Below are 26,733 nucleotides of genomic sequence, written 5' to 3' on the forward strand. Positions count from 1 at the left end.
TCAACAATTATAAACTTTTAGTGGTATGAAGCAAACATTACATAATTATTTATTAAATTAATTATGTACTGTTTACTTTCATGGTACCATCGAGGTATTTAAATTTGTAAGTGATATTATAATGAGAACACATCACAACTTAGAAAGCAAACAACCAAAATTAGGTAATAAATATTCATTTTATTATTTACGTACAGCTATTTATACATGAAAATATTAATTTAACCTATGAGGTGTTTTATTTGGTAATACAAATAATAATATTTTAAAAATTATTACTAGCTTAAAAAGAAAATTATATTCTAAATTTTAACTCATATAAAGAGTTTGTGTGTAGTTCTTTGGTTTTCAGCGATGATTTCTGAAAAAAGAAAAAATATATAAGTATCTAAACCACTAATAGACATAAAAATTTATTCATTCATAAATATATGTGTGTTTAATAACTAATATGTTTTTTCACCACTCAAAATTTATTTATTTAGTATCCAAACAATTTAAATAAGATATTCATATCTAATCGAAGCTTATGCTTATGCTTCGATTGCACTTACTAGTACAATGGTGATGACGATAACGTTTCGCCTCGTATAAGACTTTGTGGGTATATGATATACTTAGAGAAACAATATGATGGTTTAAGCTCAACAATACTGAGTAGAATTCTTAACTCAGCACAAATTTGACTTGTAAAGCAGCAGACATACCTAATATATGCTATATTAGGAATAAATACAAAAGGAGGTGCTCGCGGAGGTGTACCGGTTCCGGGTCGAGACGAGGAACCGCGGCGACCGTCCAGGGTCGGCGGTAAATGGGCGGATCAGGGCTCTATCCCAGCAAGCCCTGATCGTTCGATGGGAGGAGGACCTGGGGTCACCCACAGTGGACCTGGCGACAGTGGAGGCGATACGTCCCCACTTGAGTCGCTGGGTCAAAAGGAAAAAGGGCACGCTCACTTTTAAGGATGACACAGGTACTTACCGGGCACGGATGCTTCGGTAAGTACCTGCACGGGATAGCGCGGCGGAAGGTGTCACCCTCCTGCCACGAGTATGGCGTGCCAGTGGATACGGCGTACCACACCCTGAATGAGGGTGCTGCGTGGGGGCCCCAGAGGTATTCCCTGGCGGCAACTATGGGCGGAGACCTCTAGCTGCCGAGTATTGTCAACGAAATGCTCGGTAGCGAAACGTGCTGGTCGGAGATGCGCTCCTTCTGCGAAAGCGTCATGTCGCAGAAGGAAGCCGCGGAGCGGGAGCGGGAAGAGGATCCCGCTGCAGACCCGCTCCGTCGAAGACGACCAGGAAGGAGGAAAAAGCGTTATGCGCACCTTCTCCTCCCGCCTCAGGGACTAGAGGGGCCCTCAGTACCCTGGGAATCCTCCCTATGAGTTGGAAGCCCGCCTACGCGGGCCAAAAGCAAAGCGTCACGGTAGCATACGAAAGCGATCCCGTGGCGCTCGCCGATGAGACGGAGAGGGTACCGCTGGTTTTATAGTGGGTATCCCTGTGTACCGCCAACATCTTGGGCACCGGCGAGTCCCACATACCCCCGCACTTCCACGTGGGGGGAAAGCGTAACGCGTTTTTCCAGCGAAAAAAAAAGGAAGAAATACAATATAAGCCTGTCACACGATGCTACTACAAATGAGGGTTATGTCTTGACAATTATTTATAGGTTTCATAACAATATTTATATTTTACAAAGTACTAATAAATAATACATACACATATTAATTATAGATTTTTTTATGATATAATTTGGTGGACGGGCAAATGAGCCATCTGTTGGTATGCGGTCACCACTACCCATAGACACCAATGCACCACCAACCTTGGGAGCTAAGATGTTATATCCCTTGTGCCTGTAGTTACATTGGCTCACTCACCCATCAAAACCGAAACTCAATAATACTAAATATTTCTACTTGGCGGCAGAATATGTAATCAATGGGTGGTAACTCCCCAGACTTGCACAAAGCCCTACTACCAAGTAAAAATCAAACGATTGCTTTTTTAAACGATCGTTTTTTCATGTCATTTTAATTAATAAGTAAAACTAATTGGTTTTGTTTATATTGACATAATGTAACTAAGTATTAATTCCGCTGCCTTATTGCATTGATTCTCACATAAGATTTTAAAAATAAATGAATAAATATACATTCGTATCCGTGATGGAAAAATCAATCATAACCTTTTAATACTTTCTACAGCTGTACGACAACTGACAATGAGAACTTCATAATCTATTACTCTAAATAGCCTAAGGCGACGTGCAAATCACCATTCTAAGTGAAATCAGATATAAGTCAACGCTCGCATTTTTATCAATGATTAAACTGGTTCCAAAAGAAATAGAGCAAAAACAAGGACACGTTAATATTTACATATAAAATACGTCATTGATATATTAATAGTTATTGTGTTTGTTCAGTTTATTTAATATTTAGTAATACAATTATATTAAAATTATTTTAACTTATTTTTAAATAAGAGATCTGATTAAATCTGGATTAAAATTATGAAAAAAATATATATTAATATAACAAATATTTATGTGTTTATATATAAATGTACCATATTTATAATATACATAATTATTACTACAGAGTTCCCTGGAATTGAAACTACTCTAACATAGCCTTCTGGCGTAGTGTCAAATATAATTGTACCTAATCAAAGACTATAGAATTTAAAAATAGACAATTTTACTACTTTTGATCAATTGGTATATTCCTAATAAGTGCTAGCGACTAGAACATTGAATTACAGTTCTACCGAAAAGAACAGGTAATTTAGCAATTTCTCATTTCTACCACCTAATAAAAGAGTTATTTCATTTAATATCAAAACGACCTAAATATATCCAGTGTCATTGATAAATCTGTATTTACTATTGAAATCAAATTTAAACGTTTGCGTATTTATATATAAATATAATGATAAAAAAATGCTTACGTCTTTTTAGTCGAGGACCAGCAAAATGTGCACATCGAGGTGTTATACTCATCGCTCTTCATTAGACATGGTTGTTCCGTTTCTCCTGTGAAAAAAATAATATATTCGTAATCAGTATATTTTAAAAAAGACATAAGATTTAATCGTTACAACCGTCAAGAACAAACAATTTTTCAATTCATATGCAACTTTAATCATTTTATAAAGAAAAATTATATTACACGCTAACAAAATCATTATTTACATTGAGGACATTCAAATAAAATTTCAAAATAGCTGTATACTGTAAAAATTTGGCTGTAAGAATCCTAGTAGCATTAAACGATATAATACATATAATAGTCTATACTAATTTTATAAATAAGAAATTATTTCTATCTGTCGATCGGTCCGAACTGGATCCCCAAAACGGACGTAGGCTCCATTTTTATCCATAACACTTTACTAACAACTCCTAAAACACGATCAAAGCCGATCAAATTCGTAAAACTACCACAGATTCGATTCGTACAAACTTCTAAGAAACTAATATAGTAGTTAGTCTCTCACACAAAATTGCAGTTGATAAAATTACCTCTTATTTTGACATAATTAAATTTTGTATTAAGTAAAAAAATCCTATCAAAATGTAATAGTAAGCTATTTTATAGCTCATTCTAAATGCTTTGTTATTTTGATAGGATTTTTAATCGTAGTTTTTACCATAGCTTAGTATTCAAAACATGTGATAGGAAATCATGAGCCGCTTGGATATGACATCAGCTGCTGAGTAACAGTCGGTACGTAATTTCTTTTATATCCCGCTAATTATTCTATGCATCATTCTAATATTTATGTTTACAATTAATACTTGTTTGTTTTATGCAAATAAATTAATTTAATTATTGTGTAGCTTTTTAATTGTGTTAATATGTTGTTCAAAAATGAATTGGATTGAGCATGTATTAAATTATCCGCACCAACAAATATACACGTTCAATGTTTATGGGCATAAATTATCGGTACAGGTGTTTTTAGATAAATTAATATTAATACTATATTACATTTGAGTTTTCAGCCCAACTAGTGTTTGCCTCGTGGTCAAATTTCCACCGAATACGAAATATTTTTTTTTAATTCGGCAATTTTAGGAATCAAATATTTTCGTTTTATTTTTGTATGGGAGCTATTGACGAGCTAAAAGTTTACAAAAAATAAATAAAACGAAAATCGGTTAAGGTGCAGAAAAAGGTATTCAACTATTTTATCAGATAAATAAAATAAATTAGGAAATGTCTTTCCATCAAAGATGTTAAAAAAAACTAACAAGCTAATTTCATAGAATGTACAGCGTTTTTTTTGGCTTTTAATATACATATACCTAAAAATTTCAGAGAACGTCTGCGAATTTTGTCACGAAAAGATAGCATTGTATGTTATATACCTATTATAAATGTTAAAAACATAAAGCTATATGCATTTCATATCAAGACAATCTACAATCTAATTCACTATGAAAGGAACTTTAGTTTTTTTATCTATCTGTAATCGACTTATTTAATAATTTATTATAAATCAGTGCTTTAATAAAAATACAATATAACCTGTGTGGTGCGAAATACTTACCTTAATATTTTAGAGTTATCTAGAGCACAGCTGCTCGTGTATAGCTCACATAAGTGATACAAATACCTAAGTCTTGAACATGTCTATAATAAAATTAAATGCTAATCGAAACCTACAAAAAATATATGCTACAGCCTGTACTAAGGTTTGTCCGTACAAAGAAAAAAAAGGCCTTATTTTTAAAATTCACAATTTAATTAATAAAATTCTTATTCTATTTATTATAATAAGTAAATGCTGAAGAAGTATATTGAATATACGCAGAATACTCTATCTATTATCTAAGTATAAAAATAAACATATAATAGCTTCTAATATGCCTAATTATATATGTTCGTGTTGTCTTACTTGCGTGTTACGCTTTATATCCAAAATGTTGACCGTTGAATTTAATTTTCTTTTTTACTATTCATTTTAATAGTTATACCTTTTATAAAATTCTACGTACCAGTATAAAGTTGATTGTCCAGGTGTGTGATGTAGCTGCCAGCGAGGCGTAATATCTCGATTTTGCTGAGTTTGCGGTCGGGCGGTTCCGTAGGTATTAGGAGTCTCAACGCGTTGAACGCCATGTTGACGCTGCTTGGAAATTTAATGGGTATTTTGATAACAATTCTATCATTATTACAAATATCTCTTAATTCTGCGCCTTCATAAGATTTCTAGTGAAATGTTTCTAGATGCTATTCGTATTCCTAAGCGACTTCGAAACGTACGAAATGTTTTTATAGGAACGCTTTTGAATTAGCAATTCTCCAAACTTCCACTGGATAAGCGAATCGTTACCGAAATTTAATGATAATAATTAGAATAATACCTATTCTATTAATATATAATTATGCGTACTAAAATCAGCCACTTTTAAATAGCAAGTTGTGATACTATGATTATACATTTATACATTAACATTTACTTATTATATTATTCATGAATGTATAAAATAGAAGGGACCACATCTTAATACATATAATTATAGCGGTTCTTAATGTTGCAAAAAATAAACTCAATTGATAATAACGTTTGTTTACACAATAGTACGAGTTCGTACACATTATATGAAAAAAAAATAGGTAATAAAATTATTATATTTTATTACAAAATGATGATTAAAATATATACATATTAAAATGTTTTTATAATATTAATATTTATACAACATATTTGTTAATTGTTAATGGTGCAATTAAATTGTAAACGTTGGGGTGTTAAAAGACACGTGAGCCATATCATTCTATTATACGGTCTAATTTAATAATATCTCAGAATGAAAATATTTTAAAACAATAAGTATTCAAATGTTCTTTGATGAAATAATAATGTTGTATTTTTATTAAAATTTTCTTTTTAAATTTCGTATCGAACATAATTTTCTTTATAAGATTTTAAATAAACATGGTTATTTTTATTACTATCAGTATTTAAAACGAGAACTCGTGAACAGGACATTCGTAGATAATGTCGAAATATAAATAAAAATAAAAAACATGGTAAATATGCCATTTTAAATACTGATAGTAATAATTTTCTTTTATAATAATTCAAATTATTTAGCAGTGAAAATATACTTGACAGAAAAAATAAAATACTAACTTCTGCGTTCTATCTCGTTCCCTTGCATTTGCTTGACACCGTTGTTTCGTAGCCGGCACTGTTTCTGTGTTATTTTGAAAAGGTATCACTGAATATAACTGTTCCCAACTTTCTTCACTAATCTGAAAATTCGTATATGTTTCCATATTTAAGAACTATTTAAAACTTCTTCGAACTAAACAATTTACAGTTCGCAGGAAACATTTAGTTGGGATGCGGGATGTAGACTGATCGTAGTTTGGTGGTTCGTAATGAGCGTTCCAACACCCGATGGTATCGTGGAAGTCATTTAGGAAGAACAGCGCGGGCCACTGACTCGACTCTTAACCGATAATTGTATAAACAGATGCCTCCTTATGAAACAGTCCCGAATTTAATACAATATGTGCATATTATTTATTTGAAAATTAAATTAAAAAATAAATGATTACTATAAATAATACCATTATTCAGATAAAAAAAAAAAAACAAAACAATTGATTTTAATTTGACACATTTATCCGTAAAGTATTAGTTATTAGTAAACTTTTGAAAACCCTTGATTGAATCAAAGAAGTTTATTTTTAAGTTTCATTTTTTATTACTTTTTGTATTTGTATAGATGTTGAACATGAATACTTATGAGACAAAATAAAATCGTTTTACTCAATATAGAAAATAATATTTATGGAAACTCATATCACCCTACAACAAAATTGAAACGAATAGTTTTGAATCCGTGCCTGTTATGGCGAATGGTTGAGTTGTCATCGAGGATGTAAAACGCTAAGACCCCAGTTTGTCCTTATTTGTTTAAGCTAACTACCGCAATAAATATATTTAACGTCTCTGATGATTGTTCTAAATAAAATATTTTTAAATTTGGAAAAAGAGCCGTCTGTTGTATTTCTGATTTGTCTACATAAATAAATACATTTATTTTTATATTTTCAATAATATTTCTAAAAAAATATCAAATTTTTGTTTTTAAATAATATACGTTATTTAGGAATTTAAACTTTTTATGACAATTATTTGAATTTAAAACATTTAATAAAAAAAGACAATAACTATTTTTTATAATTGTCATTTTGTTAACCTTATAATAAATTACAGTATTTGTATGTAAACAATAAGATTACGGTGCTTGATTTCAAACATAGTTTACATACTTTTAATTTTAATCATTTTGTCTGTAGTGTTCTCATTGACATGCGCGTCACAGGGGAATCATGGGTTTCGTGGGAAAGCGTTAATTGGTTAAATTATGTGACCGTCCAATAAAGTAATTTGTTTTCATTTGTGAATTAGTCTACTTGAAGTTTAAAAATGAACTAAATAGAAACTCATGGAAGAGTGTAATGATATAACTTATATTTTAATTATTATATGGTTTGTTTATCGCTAAGAGGAATTTGTAAATGCATTATTAAAAAAAAAAGTAGGACGAAATAGATTATATTAAAATTTAATTGTAACACTTCAATAATATTTTTACAGTAAAATTAATCAAGGTTAAATGCATGCCTTTTAAATAAATTGTTAACTATACCTAAGTATATGTATTATGAAGTATCCAAAAGTTAATTTTGGTTAGTTAATTTGAGTTTTTTCGAGCTACCTACGGACCAATATGAGTTTTTACCTAATTTTATTTGGCCCTAAGAAATAATCCCTTTGTCATGCGTACATAATATGCATATATACTTTAATATCCCGAATAAAGCTTTTACTGTCAAAATTTAGTTTCCAATAATAGTGAACGAGACTTAGAATTTCGGAGAATATATGTTTTTCTAATCAAATTACTGAGAGAGTCAGCGTTTATATCGACGACATCGCTCTTATATCTAGTTCGAATTTTAAATATTCTTAGAACTCAGGAATTACGATAACATTCATACACGACACCCCTAGAACATTTAATAGACGCACTTCACCGGATTTTTTAAACCACGTCGCATAAAAAAAACACCCAAGGGCGAGGAGAACTTGCGCATCAAGGTTTCCGTATAAACTCGTACTACATCAATCATCGGATTGGAATATTTTGTTGTGATGAACAAATTTTCAGTATTCGGATGATTTTGTTTCTAGCTAAATTTCATGATTCTATGTCAATGAGAACTGTCATATAGGTTTTGATTCCCTTGCGAGTGGCAAAATATGGAGCATAAATGGGACATAAGTGGGTCTGATGTTGAAAATTCTATCAAACCAAATAAAATTAAGATTAAAAATTGCCTAAAATCAATTGACATCTTTACACTATATTATGCATAATGTTTTTTTTGAATAGAGATTATTTTTTTGTACAAAAATTACAGTTTGTGCGTGTCGATAACCGGTGTTTGAAATGATCAATAAATTATTTTGTCATAATTACAACGCGAAATATTAAATCATCTTTTCGTCTAGCTTTTCTCACTGTGTGTTCTGCACGACTATATCCTTACAGTTAGAGGGAGGGATTAGCCGTGGAAAACTTGAAAAACTTCAGGTTAATAAACCATTCTACTCCACCAAAGTTTTGAACTTAAATCATATTTAAAATTAATCTTCTTAAGACACTAATACATTTTTAGATTCCAAAGTATTATACTATTATTACCTATGTAATCATGTACTAATAATATTCGTATTTATTTTGACATATAGTGTCGCTAATTTTATGAGTTAATAAACCGATTTAGTTGAAGATATATACTTCTAAGTCCTGCAATCAGTGATTTTAAAAGGTCACAAAAACAGTTTTACAATAAATTTACAAAACATTAGGGCTATTTCAGTAACTAGACAAACACTATTTCTCAATTCATTAATTTGTTCTCGTATACGTGGGTTCGTTTAATAAATACTGAAGTCAGTACGCTGAATCCAGATCACAAATTTTCTACTTGTCCAAGTTCAGGATGAGTTACGGCAGTGACCTATCAAATAATTACGAAGATGCTCAGGTGTCTGTTGAATGTTGATTTTGCGACTACGTCACGTCCCCTCCACGACCTCCACCAACCGGCGCGGGCGCACCACGGTCGAGACTTTCTCCTCGCGACACCTCCGCCGGAGAAACGTTTGCTACCCGGAGTCGCACATCAACCGCGCGCGAGTCGACCGCCTTCGACGACGCCGCGACCCAAACCCTACTTCCGCGTTCTACCGCTTTCGCTTCGTAAACAAATTGTGCGAACGTTTCGTGTTTCTAATCATATTTTCTGGCATACCTTAAAATATTGGACTAATTTACGAAACAGCCCAGGAATTATGCTTACTCAAAATTAAAGGTGAGTTGGACTGCCTTTCTACTAGCCATAGTCCGGTGTTAGACGATGACATTCGGTGATAAGGTGGGCGAAGTGCCTCGTGGTGAATGCAAGGACGTAAGCCATTGGTCTACCTCTTGAACTCACCACACGAGTAAGAAGCTAGCATGTTTTATCGTCGGTTTTGTTATTTATCCACTTAGTACAAGTTGCATCCTCTGCTTTGTTACATTACGTAAGCATGCCCATTTATGTGCCTTCAAATGAATTGTTAACAAGGATATTTACATTTAAGATTGCTTCTTAGTTGTTGTTTCTATGTGCAGCTTCTACAGCGAGTATTAATACAATTTAGATACGAATAACCGAGCATATTTAACACAAATTTCATAAACTTATTATTTTTTTATGTAAACACGGATATAGAAAGCATATATTAATGCTATTTATATATTTAAACATATTTATTTTATGTTGGAACCACATGTTTATTCAATGAACTGCATCTGACATTTAAAACTATGCTTTATTTAATCCAGTCTCAGGGAGAGGTAACACTCAAAAAGATAATCTCATACAGCACTTAAATGAAGATTGTATGATTAGAATTTGGCCTTTAATTAACTTAATGCAAGAAATACGACTTAATGGAACTTAAAATAATTTCAACCAAATGTTATCTGAGGTACTTTAATAATCGCCTTTAATAAGTATTCTCAGTTATAACTTTATGAAACATTTGTATCTAATAATTACTATAAGTCACAATTTATTACACAAATCCAATATTCGAAGACTAAATTTATTAAAGTGGAGCATTTATTAAACGATACATTACATGTTGTCAGTTAGTATTGATAACGAAATCAAATTTTCTTGTCAAAGTGTCATTTAGCTTGGCAAAAAGGTGTTTTAAATGTTTGACGGGTTGAAATAAGCGATACTCGTATGCTTGTTCGGTCGTATACATAATATTTTAAGTTTATATATATAGTGAATCTGTAAGTACCTATATACTTTATATCTATAATATTTATATAATAGTAACTGCAAATTTATGCTTAATAATAATACTTTAATTTGATATTCATTTAACATTATATTTCAAAATCCGCTTTTCGTAAAGTTTATGTCACGTGCTTCACGTATTTCTGTACGCTGGAAAAACGCGTGATTCACTCAGGATCTGTAAGCATCCTGCCAATGACCTATTACAATGCAAATGGGCAACGCAATCGTTGTTATAAAGCTAAGTATACACTTTGAAACTTAACGTTTTATAGACAAGTAATCTTAACGTACAAAATATATTTATAATAGGTGTGTAGTTAGCGGTTTCTAAAACCACAGAATTATTTTAGTACAACAGATATTTTCTTTGTTTTTGTATATGATTACATAAAGACATTTCTTAGAGAATTTTTGTGGATTAAAAAATGTAAGGAATTCGGGGCTTATAATATTCGTACTTTACATTACTTAGGTGTATCTAATTTAAATTTGTACGTTCAGAGAATCAGAAACGGAATTCCGATTCAATAGCGAATTTCTGCCATATTTATTGCCGCCAGTCCACGTTGATATTATATGTAAATACAGTAGCTATGTCTATATACTTTTGGTATATATAATTATACAAATATATGTATGGAATTATTTTAACTCTTTGATATTTCTTACGTAAAAAACTTTATTACTTTTTCATATTAATTGTATGGAAAATATACCTACATGTCATCGTACCGTAGCTTGTCCTACGCCTTAAAGCGCCGTTATTGCATTGTATGTCGTCAGATGTTAGACTAACAATTACGAATGTTTTCATTCAAACGTAATTTCGGTCGTAGTCATTTAAATTACTACCAACTTAACGTAATAAAGAACAAACATCATATAAAATTTGACTAAAGAATAATTGAAGTGTCGATTACACTAGTACTTTGTCGATTTCTGTTTATTGTAAGTAAGCCGAGTAGATATTTCATATTTTTTATTATGTACTTAATTACCTTTGTCTTTTTCCGTTCCGAATTCACACGGGCTCAATAAAAATCAACAAACAACTTTTACATTGAAAACCAAACAAAAAAGAAATATTCTTGTTTTTTCCGACTAATAATGTTAAAATTCTCGGCTTTTCTCTATTATAATATACATATAATCCTTATTCTGGAATCAATTTGTTTATTGATGAAAATCGCATTAAAATCCGTTGTATTTTATACTATATAAATAAATGCTGGATAAGAGCAATTACTAAGAATCTTTTCGGTTCTTTTCGATGTATTTTTCATCCTGATTGGCTTTTGGTTCGGTGGCAGTTTTACAATTAATATAATGCTAAAAATGGCGATTCAAAAGTGCTCGTAAAAGGCTTGAATAACGTATAGGTACTTTGATTTGAGTTGTTTGTTACTTGTTGCTCGACATACCTGCCATGACGTTTTATACTTAGTTTATCCATATAATTCTTAATTCATTATATATTTTCAATATTTTCAATAAAGTATTTAGAATAATAGACATAAGAATAATAGATATAAGAGACGTTCTTCTCATGCATTTCATTTTCAGAGATTTCAGTCGGTATTAACAGTTCATATACAAAACGCATTAATTAATTTTCCCTGGGACAAATTCTACTTTAACAAAACAACAACGACAACGATTACAATACGATCTTGACTATATTTCGAACTAACCGGATGTTAGTAGAATAGATAAACGGCGAATGTCAACGTTTATGTTTCGATTCGATTCCGATAAAGTGACAATCTGTTAATAAAATTGGCGCCCTGGACATTATTTCTGTAGATCTTGTATTATTTTCTAAACGACTCAAATCAATTTTAATGTAATGTTGTAAAATATGAAGACATAACATTGCTTAATTACTTCCTAACAAAATACCAAAAATTTGGTACATTTGTGTCGACGATAAACTTTTTAGGGGGACTTGATCGTTGCCATGTAAAATGACATGAAAGTAAATGTCGTTATAATAACTTTCTATCAAATAAAATAATAAATTTATATAATTAACAGTTTTATTAATAAATTGTAATTATTTATCTAAGGATTTATCAGAATACAAAACGAAACTTTTGTCATGATTAAGTATGTTAAGCATATGTATAGCAGTAACCACAATCATTTAAAATATTTATTTGCTTCATTATTATATATTATGTACTTTAATATTTTACAGAGAAATAATTTTACTTTTTTATAAATATAAAACGATGCCGTTGTAATAAATGACATGCCGTTCTAGTTATATACAAGAGATTTAAGATAACGTACCACAATAATTTTTTTGAACTTCATAAAATGTGAGTAATAATCGCAAAAAATAAGATTGTGATGCTAATGATAAGATCTTAAAGGCAGATATATTAAAATGTGATAATTAAAATTGTAAATATGATAAAATAATGAGAGCATAAAAAATCTAGTAGAAATTCAAATCAAAAACAACACAGTAAATATAGGAACTCATGGGTCTCCTCTCCTATTGAGAAGCAGGTATGGCGTTTATCCCATCACGGTATTCCAATATGGGTTGGTAAGCAAACGTATTTACTACTAATATTTAATGTTCGATGTATTGATCTCAGCTGTATCATAAGTATAACCACAAGTTTAGCTCTACTGTTTTTTAAAAGATCACACGCATAATTGACCAAGATCAAGTTTCCTAAACAGAGTTTCTGTCAAACGAGCCATCTATAGACACTCAGGTTCGACTACAAGTTTTGACTTGCAAGATAATTCCAGATTATACAAAGTTTAAAATTCCACAATCAGAATATTCATTTGTAAGGTGCAGTTTGATGTATTGCCTTAATATAAAATCGATATCAAATAGTCACGAATACGAAGATTACCTTCGCCTGTTTTTGTTAAAATACTCGTAGACTTTCAGAAATATTTATAACGTTATTTATTAATGATTAAATATATATTTAATTTCTTACTAAATTACTTCATCGTGATTCATCATGATCATTTGCATATGCTTATTCAATTTATATTGAGTATGTAAAATAAGTGAAAAGTGATTTGGCAGACTCGTAAGGAAGTCGGCTATCTGAATTAATTTTCGCTACCACATCACTGAACATTATCTGCTTGATTGGAAGCGCTTTACAAAAACTCGCTCACTAACTAACTGCTCCTACGACAACCATTGATTGAGGCTGATTTCGAATCTCCTCTTCCGGAACCGCGCAATATTTTATAAGATAAGATAAATATGTATAATAAAGTATTTCAGTATAAAACCCCAATTTTTTCCGTCTTAATTACGCACATTATATAAATAAAATATTTACATAGTATATTGTTTCTTAAATCTGTAGAAAATTAAAAAACTCCTTAAAAGTAAAAGTTATGTTTGCATAAAAATCACTTTAATTATCTCGAATGTTACCCAGAACAAAGTTGCTAAAACAAGCTTAAGTAAAGACATCATTTGAAAGGGATTGGTTCGTTGTATCGAATTATTATAGCATGAATCAACCCTACAATTTGTCTATTCTGAACAATATTTATCTGAGTGATTTATAATGTGTCTTGCAATGCCTTGTGCTCAAGCCAAAGCACGCTTTGAGTTTACCATTCAAATATATAGTAACTCCTTTAATGGTAGTCTGTTCTCAATAGGTAAAAAATATATACATATACGATTTAGCCTTTAAATTGTATATATGTGTCATAAATTTTCATTTACATTAAATTAGCAGCCTGTAATTTTCCCACTGCTGGACAAAGGCCTCCTCTCCCTTTGAGGAGAAGGTTTGGAGCATATTCCACCACGCTGCTCCAATGCGGGTTGGTGGAATACACATGTGGTGGAATTTCGTTGAAATTAGACACATGCAGGTTTCCTCGCGATGTTTTGATGAATTAGGCACATGAAATTCAGTGGTGCTTGCCTGGGTTTGAACCCGAAATCATCGGTTAAGATGCACGCGCTCTAACCACTGGGCCATCTCGGCTCTATATGTTTCATTCATACTATTACATATCCTTTGTTTTTATTTCTATATAAATTTAAAATAGTACATTACAACATTTTTAACGACATGAATATTGGTTATATTATACTCAAAAGTTAGAATTTTAATATATTATCATATAAAAAATTATATCTTGTTTTACATAACAAAATCAGGTATTGTTAAATTAAATAATCGTCGGTATAAATCAAGTATAAGTGATATCGTTACTTATTACTTCCGCGGTGAATTGTCTGGGTCATCAAACATCAGTACCAGTAGTTTGGTAAGGCGGCCTTGTTCGCATTTATGGGTCAAATTCAACGGCTTGCATAAGCATAATTAAACATGACTGCTCATTATTTTATTTAATAACACTGTAGCTTATCGATTCATCTTGAGAAGTCACTGCGTTCTCAGGCATTTGAAGAAAATAGAAAACAGTACAAGCGTAGTTTTAACTTTAAATCAGGGAGCGAAAATATCTTAAAAAAATAATACTATTTGTTTGTAATTTAAAAAATCTCCAAAATAACCTGAGTTGAAACCTTAATTATAGTATGTAAAGGTCATAAATACCAAAAAATAAATAAAAAATAGTTAAAGTGAATCGTGATTTTTATTTATCCATATAATAATGCACTACCGCGCCGCTTCGTGTTCGAGGTGTGCAATTATAACGACTGTAATAGTTTTAAGCACTTGTATATTGATTTATATTAACGCAGTATTTATTATACTAGTGATTAAAATAAAGATATGAGAAGTATTTATTATATCATTCATTTTTAATTCATATAATTGATTCCAGATTTTTTTAAGCACTTATAAATGAACTGTAACATCCTCTTTCTTACAAAATAGTATTTATATAACGCGTTAACTATCAAGACGGAATAGGTACAAGAGAAACTCGTTTATTTCACGATTTATCCACCGAAACAATGTTTAATTGAGAACAGTTTGTACACAGAATGGTCATCCGCCGGTGAATCTGATGTTGTGTAATGCGTGTAAGCATGCTTAATGTTGGCTAAGCGTCACAGTATCTTCATCTGCCCTTGCACCTCGGCTTGCCTTGTGAATTGCCTCTTCAATATAGAAAACTAATTTATATATATGCGTATGTGTATTACTACTTGTGTATTACTATTTATCTTAATATCAAAATAATGAGAGTACTACTGTTATTATGTTTTGTCGTAAAATATACGATACTATAAAAGCCTGTACAATTAAGTTGTTTTTTTTTTGGAAGGTTTTTGTAGCTTTTAATAAAGTGAACGTTTAAAGTACTTTTTACGAAAAAACATAATTGTAATGACTTTTTGGAACAACAAATATCGCCTACAAATAACTTAAAATGTGTTAGGTAATGCTCTGGATGTATAAAGACCTTTAGGTCTTATAAAATACCGTTTCAAAATCAAGAAATTAAATTAAAACAAATGTGAACAACCTTACATTATAGAGTAAAGTAATAAAATCGTGTGCGAAGGTCTACGGACTTACAAGTCGACATAATTTGCGTAAGTATTGCCGACATCGAATATGGACAAGATCTGTTTTGAAGAAACCATGTTGGGACAAGCTCTTAGTGACACTAATCACATACCTTGTATGTGGCCGTTTTATAGATATCGTAGATAATAAAGTCATTCAAATAATTCTTTGACTTTATTTAAATACGATGAGATGATGAAGACGAATTCATTAAAAAACTATAGTAGTACGTTATATAATAATGTATCCGAAATACTACAAATTAGTTTTGTTTTTGTTTGCTAGTGTTTTCTTCAACAAATTAGTTATATAATGTTTGCATAAGCAAATATTGTATGATAACGAACAAAATAAAATAAGTTTAGCAAGAACTTCGGCAATTATTGAAATTATTTAAAAGCAAAAACGTTTAACGAAGCTTGGTGTCAAGAGTTTATTGACCTTAAAGTCTGTTATATGTTATAGTAAGTTCGTATAATGGAACAATAACCGTAAAACGTTTTTTTTTGTACCGCAATGATTGCAGCTTATTATATTGTTTTAAACAAGTATTTGTTTATTCTTTTTTTAATTTCAAAATTATATTTCTTAAAAGATAAAAGTAAAGTTTTATCATAAAGTATTCAGGAAAGTAATATTCAAAATAAGAGAAAGTAAAATAGTAAAGAAAAAAAACCAAATAGAGAAAATAATAAATTTTTGTAACTTGCTTACTGTGTTCAAAACACATTTGTCAGAATTTCTTTCGTCACATACTTCGCTCGTACTAACCCACGATTTTCGGTTAAGATCCACTAAGCCATCGTGGCATATTATTTTAATGCATTCAAATATTGTTGTTAATAAATTGTTAAAATTCAATTATAAACTTATATATACATATATAATAAAACCGCATTATTGAACTTTTGATATCGACATTCACTTTAATAATAATCAAAAAAGAAAACCAATTGTTCTTCGGACTTCGGAATATTAAAAACGCAAGATTAAAATAATAAATTATACTTAAAAGTAATTTTAAGCATTGTACTTTTTATTTACCTTGGTTTCGATTATTTTACTACTTAAACATAAGCTTAACACATGTCCTGATTACGGATAGATAATATTTTGTTGCATTTTAATTTAAAACATTATATTTCTTAAACCATCAACATGTCAATTTAGATATATTCATAAAAGTTGTAAGAACATATATAAAATTTAAATTGCGTTATAATAATACTTTAAGAACATTATAATTATATTCACATTATAAACAAACTTGACATTGTTTTCTTAATTTATGTAAGTAACTTAGTATGAATTGACATGATAGAAAAACTGCAGTCTTCAAGTTCGTCCATTTCGTCCATGTCGACACTAAAAACCATCGACTCTTTGCGTATTGGCAAATAAATGTGTTTTAGAATTTTCAGCCATCACCAGATTTTTTTTGACCGTGGAGTATGAAATAAATTTTAAAACTCAAAAACTAATTAATTATTCGAATATGAAGTCGTATATTTAGTTCTACTGTTCAGTAAGTCGTCGTGGCTTTAGTGTCAAGTAAATCATATAAATATTTATTTTCTTTCTTTACAGGGTCTCCTATGATGGCTATACTCAAACATTGCGGCTTTGGATGCCTACTTACATTACTGGCATGTATATCTGCATGTTGCAGTGATCCAGGTATGTACAGATTTCATTACGTTGTAAGTTAGTTAAGTGAACATAGAGGTAACCACAACATGTACATAACAAAATATAACCCACCCAGTTAAGCCATAATTATGTAATTTTCGTAAATTAAATTTTATGTTCCGGCTTTCGCGTGTACATATTTAGTAGACTCATAGATTTAATTTGTAAGTTAACTTCATTTTATACTTTAAATCTTTGTGTAATTGAGCGGTAATATTTTAACTATAGTTTTAAGTTAAAACGAAAAAAAATGGTTACAGATTAATTAAGTAATACATGTTTTATTTATACATTATATTTTTAATCTTGCAAACTATTATATACTGCCCTTTGGGAACTTATATCTATAATATCTCTTTCGTGGGATAAAAAAAAACTTATTATACTTTCGTTCGTAGTATGAACTAAGTTTGACTTCATTGTCACCCATTAAACAGGAATCATTGAACTTTGCAAGTAGATTATTAATATTTACAATCAAGTTACGGCAATTTCTGCTCGAGTGTTTTGCAATACTCGCAATACAACAGAGTAAATAAATGATCCATACAAAAAGTTCAAAATTGTTACGGGGCCATGTTGTATTCGAAATGTTTTTATACAATTATTGCATATAAGTATTTACAGGCTGGTACAAACCTATCAACTGAATTTTGAACCAGTTCTACTTAAGCGATTTTTATTTTGCACACAGTGCTGGTACAATCTTGGAAGTAGGTACGTACATATATGATGATGATCTTATATTTTTAAAGTAGCCGTTTAGATAAAAAAATCATATGTATATATTTATACGTTAAAATTAGTGCATGGTAAAGAAGAAACTAGAGGAAAAAAATATAAATAGTATTAACATTAGTACTGAAGTGTATAGGTTTTGATTATTAATTATATACCGTTATTTATTTATATTTAATTAATTATATAAGTGAAATACTTAATAATAATATGAACTTATGACTCATTTACCTAAGAGTATCGTTTATAGTTTTTGACTTTATAATAATACAATTTACTTATAATTTTAATGAGAAAAAATTAAAATAAGAAAAAATTGAAAATATATATTAATCTTTCCCATGGGGGATTGCGTTAATTTTACACCTTATAAGTCTTAATACTAGCAAATATAGTAATTTGTTTGAGGAACTCATATAATGTGGGTTTTCTGGTATACGATGAAAAGACTACGATTAATCTTGAGACGGATGTTCATTTATACGTGGGTTTACAAAACAAGGATGTGAACTCGTTGTGGTTCTCATTGTCACCGTACACATTGATCGGTCACGAATAACCGACAGCGGTGTATTTAGTAAAGCATTACGGGTTTTTCTGTTACCAACTGCTACACTGAACTTGCATTTTTTTAATTTATTCATTATTGCACATAAAGTCGGCAAGATCTATACAAATATTCTATCTTATAATTATTTTTTTAATGTATCTGACTATCTTTTTAAGTTCTATGCGATGAAGGAGTTTATTAATCGCAATTTAGTTGTCAAGAATGCCTTTATTTTAACAATTAAACAAGAATATTTTCATTGTTCGCTTATAGGTACATATGCTTATAAATATTAATTTTCAATCAAAGCGAGCCAAATTTATTTTAGATAGTAACACTGACAAAAGTAATTGATATTTAATGCCTATATTGAAAATATTTTTAGTAGTAATGTTTTTAGTATTTATTCTTAAAAACTTTACTATAAAAAATTTTGTTTTATTTTACATGTGAAATATGCAGGCAAAGCTCTTAATTATTTTTTTAAACAAAAAGTATATGATTTTCTCGTATTATTGCGTTAAATTTCGCTTGAAATAAAATGTTTTCAAGAAGCGTCTAATCTATGATAAAAACTTTAATTGAAGTCGTTGACTAGACGTCAAGATCTTGACATTTTAGGCGCGTGCGCACCACCAGTCACGAAACTCGTCTAGGAACATTTCCCTACGACCTTGGCTGCACTTCCGCTTCTGGTAGATCAGGGACACTTTAAATTCGAAATAAATAAATAAATTCAAATAAAAAAGTAAATTTCATTTTAAATAATAAACCGAAAATTAAATTATCTGAATTCAAAATTTGTTTATTTTAAAGGTTAAATCTGAAATAATTACATATTTTAAATTGAATATGATACACATAATATACTGCCGTTACGGGTTGACATTTAAATGTCATAATTATTATATTAATACGATCACAGTTTCCTCGAAAAGGCCAGCTTAAGTCATATTAGACTGATATTTTTAAGATTTTAGAATTTATAACAATAGTATTTAATAAATTTATAATTAACAGGCTTGAATTTAGTCATAAAGACATTCAGTACCTGACCTATCTTAATTATAACGTAGATATTTTAAATACAGTTCTGACTAATATTTACCTACTATTATATAGCTTAAGTTTTACCTAACTTTTTTTTAACAAAAACTGCAGAAATTTGTGTAATTATATGTAAATTTTCCTATACTATTATAAATATACTTTTCCATTATATTGCTGCCTAAATAGATTTAACTTTTAAAGTTAAAGTTATACATTCAGAGTAATGACAGCGCAACACAGTTTTTTTATCACAAACATCCACGTGCTACTTCTTATATAATGCATTTAAGATAAGATATTACTCTACAACGTTTTTCTGTATACTAATATATACAACATAAGCTTTCCTTTTCATTTTGTATATTTTTAATTTATTTTATTTAACATTAATGTTTCTTTTCAAATATGAATATGATTTATGACCCCTGACAATACTTAATTACTCATTCCTTATTTGTAGCTTCAAAAATGTGAAAGTGCTCAAACGGAAACTAAAGTAACAGTTGTGGATTCAATTAGAGAAAATATTTACAGTGCGCTTGTTATAATATGTTTTTATTATAAATCAAGATACAAAACAACGTGTGTTTCTTATTCTTAATGATGAAGTTTTAAATGAAGCACTGCAATTACTAATCTGACCTTCGCTCGCTTTCACTCGACATGTGCAAAACGATCGCTCAGCACGGTGTGCGTGACCGGCTACGGGTATGCAGCATTGATAAGCGTACTTTCTGAATTCTGATTGAAGTCTTCATTATCCGGCTAATGTTCAGATTTAATAAAAAAGTAAATATACTCAGGAGGCAGGGCTCTGTAACATTACTCCAAATATATTTTTAATTGACCACCTGATGGTTGTTGGTCACCAGCTACTATTGACATTGGCAATGTATGAAATTATAACCAGGATTCGTCAAAGTGCCACTAACCTTGGGAACTATGCTTTTATGTATCTGGTGCCTGTACTTACATTGGCTTACTCACTTCTGAAACCGGAACACAACAATACTTCCTATTCTATAAGTGAGATTACACCTTTGTGCAAGCCCGTCTGTGCCCACGCAAATGTCGGTAAGCGTTCAGTATTATTTTGTTGAGTAATATATAATATGTAATAACAACATGTCCGTTATTATGTACGGATTTTGAAGTATTCAGTATTGGTTAATTACACCATACATATATGTAGGTAGGCATTATATATCATATCATATCTCTGTCAATTTACTAATATATTTTAAGCGCAATCCTTAATAGCTTTAACCGTAATTCGAATGTTTTTCTTGTTTTTAAAACCAATGTAATCTATTATTAAGTTTTGAAAACGTATAAAACTTAACTTTTATTGTACTAACAATACATCAATATCTATCTTTATAATTTAAATTCTAAATTTTAATGAAAAGAAAGTGATGCTTATTTTATATTAAGTATAGGGAGAAATCACAAGATTACGAAGATTTATAGAACCTATAAAGCTTTAACTATTAATGACTATCTAATTTCTTGAGTTTCATTGCAATATAATATGAATATATGTATATATACATACATTTGGCCTCAAACGTATGTACGTTACTTTAAAGAAAATACGACCGTAGAAAAAGGTCTTTATAATCATAATGATTTTATAAACACATTTGACTAAACATTGTATCTGTGTGATATTATAAAAGTGATACCTTTTTACCCGTTGAAACCTGAATCACCTCACAATACTTTCCGTAAAAATTGCTATTATATACAATTAATTGTCTCTGTTTCACGACCGATTCATTTTTATTATAAACAACAAGAGGCATAAAAATTCTCATTTCATCATAAATGTTACGATTCGCGGCTATGCACTGGTACAATTATTTTTTTTCATAAAATATATAAAATTAAATATAATTTTAATTTAACCCTAGCACTTAGAAATTGTGTAGCTATTTACCGTTAAAAATAAATATGCAACTGGATCATTAGTTCGGAGATTACCCCCTACATAGTACAAACAAACAAAATTTACCTATCAATAAAATTAATATAGATATATTCTAAATTGTCCTTCTGGTACTTTAAACCAGTAATAATTGCTTTACTAAAAAAACAGCTCCATCTACTAAAGCGCACTTTAAATATTATTTAAATGCAATTTCCTTAACCTCAAACTTTCAGTTAAGGTTTCGATAACTAAGTGTAGACTTAAAACTTTTAATTATTATTTATTTATCCTTTTCGATATGTCTTAAACATTTAAACCCATAATAAAAAAAAAAATTGCCCTCGATACTTTTCCTTTCCATATTACATCGCCCTTCATCTGGGCATCATAAAGATCGGAATCAACTTTGATAAAGTCGTTTTTGACCGGATTACTTATTATGTAATTGACGCATTTCAGTAAAATTAAGTATATTGAATCTCAAATTATTATCGAAATAACGAGTAAAAAGAAACTTTTGTAACCGATACGTATTATGATTATATAGATGTGTGAATTGAAAAAAAAATTAACATACTTATAAATACATTTTGTAACTTGCACTAAAATAAATTTTGGACACAATTTCTTCAAAAATCCTTCACACGTATACATAATATAATATGATAAGTGATTACTTATATTCTCATATTTTAATTGCGGTAAGCCGCTATTCTTTGACTTGCGGTTACAGAGATAAAAGAATAAATATTTGTTTATTGTATTGTAAAACTTTTTCTAGTATTCATTGATAATTGTATGAACTATAATAACAGATAAAGATAAGATAAGGATTTAGTTACGGTAATTTTACATCAAGTTTCTTGGCATATTTTATTTATTTACATAAGAATGATTTACCGTAAAGACATTTACATTATAAATACATTTATATTAAATTCAAAAATAACTAATGGTGCAATGCTATCAGGATTTTCGTTCAATCCCAATTCCTATCCTCTACGACTCTGTTTCCACAGCCGGGTTGTTATCACGTGTGAAATTTTGAAAAGCGACTTAAAATAACACAATATTTTTATGTGCGTATATATATATGACGGGCCGCTATGTTTTCAGAGTGCCAAGAAACGAAAAAAGTGATAATGATATTTTTGACAATAACATTGGGAATAGTGCGGTTTGACGTTTCTTCACTCTGACGCAACTTCAGGCTTTTTTGTATGATGCATTTTGCATTTCGCGTAAGCAAGACGTGCCTGGTGGAGCGTCGTTACATTATTATAATATCGAAAGGGCTGATTGTATTACTGTTATATTGTAAAAAATTCAAACACGTAGTTTTAATTCTCCTCGCCCGCCTACCACGATCGCTCGGCAGCCACAGATGGATACAGAAAATAATGATAATGGCAATGTGTCGTTATATAATATATCGGTTTTTGACATTTCACGATTCCTTTCTGCGGTGAGTTTCGATTTGGAGATGGTATAAGTATTTGTTTATCTATAATATTTTATTATCTATCTACTCACGGAATTGCCCTGAGTATCTAGATGACCTATTTGCCAGTCTGCCTTTCTATTATATATGTTTATATATACATATAGTTTGTATCTGCAATAATATTGAGGTTTTCCTTTCAATATTTTTTTTTATCTAATTATATATATATCAATATATAAAATATACAAAATTATGTTAAAACAATAAAATAAAAGGAAAATGCAGACGGGTTGCTAATGACATACATTTAGCAAAAGAATGTGCAAATGCATGCATAAGCAATAATATGCATCAGAATATATTTATATGCTGACTATGTCTATTACAACATATAAGTGTAATGTTTTCGATGTTTTCAAGTGTATCTTTATTGGTTTAATATTAAACAATATATTGTTTTTTACTTTAAAGAAATATTTATAATTTTTTTTTAAATTTGCACGTAAATTAATTACACGATTAGAAAGTCTCCTAAGAATCTGATTGTTTTTGATTGGTTTTCGCAAATGTTAGAGAAATCTTATGTTTCAAAATGGATGTTGGTATATCTGTTTGAGATTAACTGATAATTCGTCACAGTTCGACCGATCACTATGAAAGTTGGCACATATAACTTTTTTTACAGTGAAGTTATATGTGTACAATCCACTCTGATGCAACTCATCGCTAGATGGCGCTGCATCATATCAAATTCTAAACAGTCCAATTGGTCGCCATGGAAATTGATTTAAAAATACATAGATAGTATTGTTTGTAATTATAAATTATATAACAATAATACTACTTTAATGATATATAAATGAAATGTAGATGTTATTTTCAACAACCGCCACTAAAACCACATCATTATATCCACTTACGAGTCTAAATGAATTTATAAATTGTTTTACTTCGTATGGGTATTTTATATGTACAATATTAATATTTGAAATGTGTACATTGCACTGGCCAGTATTGTTAGTATTACTTAATTTAAATACCGACTCCAATATCAAGATATATTATTGTATCATCTCTTTACAAACAAAAAAACCTTACGCACGCAGTAAATAATCTGTTCGCGTATGTATATGTGCATTAATTACAATAATTATATAATAAAATATATTACGAGTGCACTTGGTTACTATTAAATATAAATTCCTACATAATATTCTAAGTAATACATCTTTCCGTTCTCACATATTATTAGCGTGCCATGTATTAACACGAACATATATTAACGACAGGTTAACTAGATAATTACTTCCTTAGAGAATTGTTAATCTAAGACGATACATCTTCTATCGTACATAAAAAAATACATATTTATCTTAAGAAAACTCAGTAGAAATAAATGGATTTAACCCGAAGATGGCGAGTTCAAATCCAAGACCAACATTATTAAATTGAGACCAAAGAAATATCGTTAAGAAATCTGACTGTACCAGCTTCATTTTTCCATTAAATTAATTTAAATTTTGTATAATATAAAAAAAAGTCCTAATTATTCCTCACCAAAAAAAGAACAAAAAATTACAGCAAATTAATTATTTCCTTAAAGTTTTTGTTAATATTATAGTTGTTTTTAATAATACTTTTTAAAGATAGCGTGAAGATCGAAAGATCCAATCCTTTCCAAAGATCATCATCAAAGTATTAATTTCTAAACAACAGGTACTCCACTACCGACGATTTTAGAAGAATATATAAATAAATATAATACGAATTATTTACGTGGTTCACTAGAATCTAGAGTAAATAACAAAATGTGTATAGGTTTACGCTGTATACATTTTATTATTTACAATTTATTTAAATTAATAACCCATATCTTTAGAGGAGTTTTTAATTTGTGATGCTTTCATTGAGATTACAAAATAACATAGGTAGTATACCTACACTTCGTATATCAATTGTAATAAAGCAGCAATTTCCCCCTACATTCCTAGTCTAAAGGCGAAACATAAAGAAACGGTTATTTCGCTAGAGAAAGCAGTAAAACGAGGAATTAATATTGAGTTTGTTTTTTCTTGAAATGAAAGAAATAAAAAAATAGTTTGAAGAGTAACTTTGAATATTATGATATTAAGTATTATTTAATTTTAACGATGTCAATATAATATATTGACATCGTTTAGATTGAATGTGAACATCGCTTATTTATGAAGCATAACTGTCATATATGTAGTTATACTTTTTTTTTTCAATTCTATATTACCAAGTGGTTAGCACAAGCGAATATTTAACGATGACGGGTACAAACCCAGGCTTACGTAACTTGTGTTTATAATTCATTTCGAGCTCGATGACGGAAGAAAGTTTACCACATATGAACAATCCACATGAGCGGCATAGTAGAATAAGCTCCATACCTTGGCCTTCATCCTAACTCCTAGCGGTGGGGCTGTTTTAGGCTGTTACTTTTATTTATTTAATTCTGCACCTAGTAATAATACATACATATACTAAGACGTAAAAAATGACAATCAAGAACACCGAGTCCAACATTTCAACCCTATTGGTGTGTAACTGTTTTAAAGAATTCAGTTTCAAGTTTGATTAATACATACCAACAGATGGAGCGTGATACAAGCATAAAAAAAACAAGATACAGACACAATTAGGCTTTGTAGGAGGATGCAATGCTGTAATTACTATGATCTCACTTCGCAAAAAGTTTTGTTAGTACAAAAAGCGTCGTATTATTAATATAATTGATCTGTCCTGATGATACCGGATTTGTTTTTGTACGCAAAGCATCCGCCTGTTTTTATTTCATTCATCCGTAAAATATATACTAGTTGTTAACATTGTACTTAATTAACGACTAATCCGTAAAACTGATTGAATTATTTTTTGTATTAATTACCTTAAACATTAATTGATTTTCATAAAAACAAACCAAACTAAAAAACTACATCTATTTAACTATATTTCTTATAAAACAACTATTGATTGTGCCTACAATTTTTTTTTGTTTAAGATAATTTAAACGCAAAATCAGGTTTTATAAATGAACAATATTATTTATTTAAATGTAATAAACTCGTCTTTCAAGTGTATACTGTTTTATAATAAAATTCTGTTTAGTAAGTAGGTACCTGTATTATTTTCTTTTTAATAATTTATTTATCTCTATCAGTAATCTTTTCCACTAAAGCAATATTTAAAAAAAAACAACTATTTGTATTTGCACAATGGTTACAATACGTGATAAATTTTATAAATAACTTGAAACTTATAAAATATAATTTATCCTTTTTGGATTTAATTTAAAAGTCATTACTGTAACATACATGCCTGTATCGATTTAACCTACTTCGAAGCTGTCAGTGGAGGCGACACGGGCGCACGAGTTGAGACATATCTAAGCATAATTTATTGTCC

The 26,733-nt window shown here is 29.8% G+C and overlaps 2 protein-coding genes across 3 annotated transcripts in view; one reads left to right on the top strand and one right to left on the bottom strand.

The window, feature by feature from the left end:
- Positions 1-233: 233 nt before the first annotated feature.
- LOC125068405 (transcription factor 15-like) lies at positions 234-6,415 on the bottom strand. Of its 2 annotated transcripts, none has more exons than XM_047677513.1 (4): positions 6,159-6,415; positions 5,017-5,147; positions 2,964-3,048; positions 234-361 (listed from the first exon to the last, which is right to left on the bottom strand). In XM_047677513.1, exons 1-4 carry the CDS (start codon positions 6,302-6,304, stop codon positions 349-351), a joined length of 375 nt encoding a protein of 124 aa, XP_047533469.1. In that variant the 5' UTR covers positions 6,305-6,415; the 3' UTR covers positions 234-348. The 2 variants fall into 2 exon arrangements, with proteins under 2 accessions (XP_047533469.1, XP_047533468.1); XM_047677512.1 differs by having other exon boundaries at positions 5,017-5,150.
- Positions 6,416-9,210: 2,795 nt separating this feature from the next.
- LOC125068265 (dual oxidase) overlaps positions 9,211-26,733 on the top strand; it is a 36,507-nt gene continuing 18,984 nt past the window's right edge. The window contains exons 1-2 of the mRNA XM_047677357.1: positions 9,211-9,421; positions 17,491-17,580. Coding sequence (XP_047533313.1) covers positions 17,499-17,580 — 82 coding nt within the window. The 5' untranslated portion in view covers positions 9,211-9,421; positions 17,491-17,498. The remainder of the gene's footprint in view (positions 9,422-17,490; positions 17,581-26,733) is intronic.

The sequence above is a fragment of the Vanessa atalanta genome, chromosome 13 (assembly GCF_905147765.1).
Source record: "Vanessa atalanta chromosome 13, ilVanAtal1.2, whole genome shotgun sequence".
Taxonomy (NCBI): domain Eukaryota; kingdom Metazoa; phylum Arthropoda; class Insecta; order Lepidoptera; family Nymphalidae; genus Vanessa; species Vanessa atalanta.

What these genes read in the sequence shown, in the direction of transcription:
- LOC125068405 (XM_047677512.1), bottom strand. Translation starts at nt 6,304, where the DNA reads ATGGAAACATATACGAATTTTCAGATTAGTGAAGAAAGTTGGGAACAG. An exon ending in GAACGAGATAGAACGCAGAA is followed by an intron (nt 5,151 to 6,158) that starts GTTAGTATTTTA and finishes TAAATTTCCAAG; the next exon opens with CAGCGTCAACATGGCGTTCA. An exon ending in GGACAATCAACTTTATACTG is followed by an intron (nt 3,049 to 5,016) that starts GTACGTAGAATT and finishes TTTTTTTCACAG; the next exon opens with GAGAAACGGAACAACCATGT.